This window comes from Geospiza fortis, unplaced genomic scaffold, assembly GCF_000277835.1.
Source record: "Geospiza fortis unplaced genomic scaffold, GeoFor_1.0 scaffold66, whole genome shotgun sequence".
Taxonomy (NCBI): domain Eukaryota; kingdom Metazoa; phylum Chordata; class Aves; order Passeriformes; family Thraupidae; genus Geospiza; species Geospiza fortis.
Genome location: NW_005054312.1, coordinates 7,029,218 through 7,032,081, shown reverse-complemented (window position 1 = coordinate 7,032,081; position 2,864 = coordinate 7,029,218). Strand labels below are relative to the sequence as shown.

At 36.9% G+C, this 2,864-nt stretch overlaps 1 protein-coding gene across 3 annotated transcripts in view; it reads left to right on the top strand.

The window, feature by feature from the left end:
* Positions 1 to 1,456, top strand: part of CUNH11orf74 (chromosome unknown C11orf74 homolog) — a 35,007-nt gene extending 33,551 nt beyond the window's left edge. For all 3 annotated transcript variants that reach the window (XM_031055790.1, XM_031055788.1, XM_031055789.1), the window contains exon 7: positions 810 to 1,456. In XM_031055790.1, the coding sequence (XP_030911650.1) occupies positions 810 to 971 (162 nt within the window). In that variant the 3' untranslated portion in view covers positions 972 to 1,456. The remainder of the gene's footprint in view (positions 1 to 809) is intronic.
* The last annotated feature ends 1,408 nt before the right edge of the window (positions 1,457 to 2,864 follow it).

Here is a 2,864-nt window from a genome sequence, read left to right as displayed (position 1 = left end):
GAAAATGTGTCTCCTGTGTTGCCCTGGAATTCATTTTATGTAACTGCTTAGCATAAACCTTTCTTGTCATGGCCCCCTGCAGTTTCTTATCAGCATGGAGCCTGCCATAGTTATTTGTTTTCATTATTTTATTTTATAGGCAGAGTGTTTATTCTAAGATATTTCAACCAGAAACAATGCAGAAATGCAATACAGTATGTCAACAAAGCACATATTGGCAAATGCAGTAAGATTCTTATTTTCATCATGCAAGAAATGCAAACTCACATATCTCTGAGATGGTGGAAAAAATTATTGGAGTCTGAAAATTGATTAGGTGTCATTTTGCTCTTTGCAGACCTCTCCTTCACTGAAACTGTGTTCTGGGAAGCATGTTACATTAGTATCAGATGCATGTATGCTGCGGCTTTATGTAATACTAACCCAAATTTTGACAATATGGAATTTGTCTTTGAAATTTAGCATAGGTGCATATAACATGTCCATATCTCCCCAGCCTTGCTGCTACAAGTGGCAGGAATATAATAGATGTGTGCAAGGGAGGTTTTTAGATTCCTTGCCTTGAGCAAAATTAGTTAATGATATTCATTCAGATACAGTACAGTACAAATGGGGCACATTAAATGGCTTAAATTAGGTCAAATTGAATAATTGAATTTATTCTTTTACTTAAAAAGAGCTTAATCAGCTGAGAGTGTTAGAGTCAGAAAAAATAGTTTAATTAAATATTAATTAGAAGTTTATATTTTGAGCTTCCTTATTATCACCTTCAGCAATATTATTTATGTATCTGTTTTTCTTCATTACAGCTACTGGGCGATGATGTTCAACCATTCTCCCTTGATGAAGAATTTGATTATGACAATGTGGCACTGACCCCTAAGTTCTCTGAAGCTGAGCTGAAGGCCATTACAGAGTTGTCTGAAGAGAAAAGCGGTACAGATGTCAAATCAGCACCAGCTGAAGACTGAGTCAGACTGAGCACCCTGTTCTGTGCAGGGCTGTTGGAATGAACTTTTCATGGGATGAATGTAGTTCCTTGTTGTACCCTTATTTAGTGTTCTTATCTGCGTGGCCAGTAAATGGCATCCCTGAGATTTGTCATTTATTCTGTCCAGGTGCCTTGGATCCTGCGCTGTCTCAGGGTAAATGTGCTGGAGTGACTTCTCCATAGGAGCAAAACAAGCTGGTGGATTTCAGAATAACATCGTGGCTACTCTTGCTTATATCTGGTACTGATTCAGTTCCTGAGTAGTACAAAGCTGGTCCTAAAGCTGCCTTTTACCTCGTTCTTTCAGTAATGCAATTAAGAGCTTTTTAACAGCTGACAAATCAGTCTATGAACTCTTTAAATGTATAGAGATACATGAGTTAATAAATCTGGGAATATGTTTTTTCCTCTGTCTTTTGAGTTACTTCAGTTCTGCAAAAAATAAATGTTCCTGTTTCCAACAAACTTTTTGTGTTGATCAAAATTGACATAGTACAACTCCTAAAATTAAAACAGTAACTGCTCAAACCACCCCCCCCCCACCTTCCACACAGAGGAAAAAATAGCAATCTCATCCATTAAAGGAATTGGCATTGAAAAGCTGTCAGATTTTAGATTTTTTCACAGGAGATGATTCCAAATAACAGCTTATAGCTTACACTCTGCATCACTGAAATACAGCAAGCTGGAGTTGAGTAAAGGTTAGCTATATGGGTGGGAGAGAAGAGAGTGCACCTCTGACACAAGGCAGTATGTACTCCTTCTCTGAAGAGTTCAGAATCCTTTGTTTTCAGTAACTGTAGAAGCTTTGCCATTGAGGTTTGGTTTAACATCACAATGCTGCATTGTATTTTTGGTCGTTTTCTGGTATAACTGCATTCACTAAACCTTGCTGACCAACATTTTGTCCTTGACCACTCTCTGTTATTTCTGAAGTGGGTGATTAGCATGATAAATGCTAATTTATCTGCCTGAGCAGGCTGACAGGGCACCGAACCATAGGTTTGTGTAAAGGCTGTGGATGAATTTTCTGGGGCCGGTTGGCTGCTTCATTGCCAGTAATTTATAAAGGCAAAGAAAGGTCTTCTGATGTTCCAAAGGAGATTTTCTGGATTAGTGATTTTGTAAACCATAATCATGCTCCACCGAAATCTGAGTAGCATTGGTTTTGAGGAATGGTATTTATCTTGATTAGGGGATATAATTTAAGAGTGAGATTCCAAAAAAAAAAAAAAACAAAAAAAAACCAAAACCAAACCACCAGAAAAGAAAAAGCTCTCACAGAAGATATTTAAGGAGACTGATACAAGTAAGGAGAAGATTACAAGTATGTCCTATAGAAAATCTGGTTTTTACAGGACCTTGCTTGTAGAAGGTAATGAGAATTTTTTTAACACCCACACTCAAAAAAATGCCTGTTCTGTAGTTAAAATGTTTTTTAAAATGTAATTGGCTGTGTAGCAGATTCTGCTGGGTTTTCTGAAACTTTTTAAAATGTGTAATTCAATAAACTGTTTTGTTGGACCCAAGGTATTTTAAATTAAGTAGTTTAGATCTAACTGGAGTTTTCCACTGAAATCTTAAACATTTCTGAACAAATCTGATTATTAATTCATCTTCTTCTGAAGGATACAGATAATGTGTATAAATCAGAAGGATAAGAAGTAAGTTCTGGAAGAGCTCCATAACAAATCTGGGAAAATGAAATGGAGAAGTGCTGCACAGTGATAGCAAGGTCAGCCTTTGAAAGCTTCAACAGAAGAAAAAGGGAGACAACCTTATTAACATATGTATGTATAGGAAAGATAAAGTAAGGAGCCTTCTGTCTGAGAGACCTCTCTGTACAGGGTTTGAGAATCAGCCATAAAGGTGA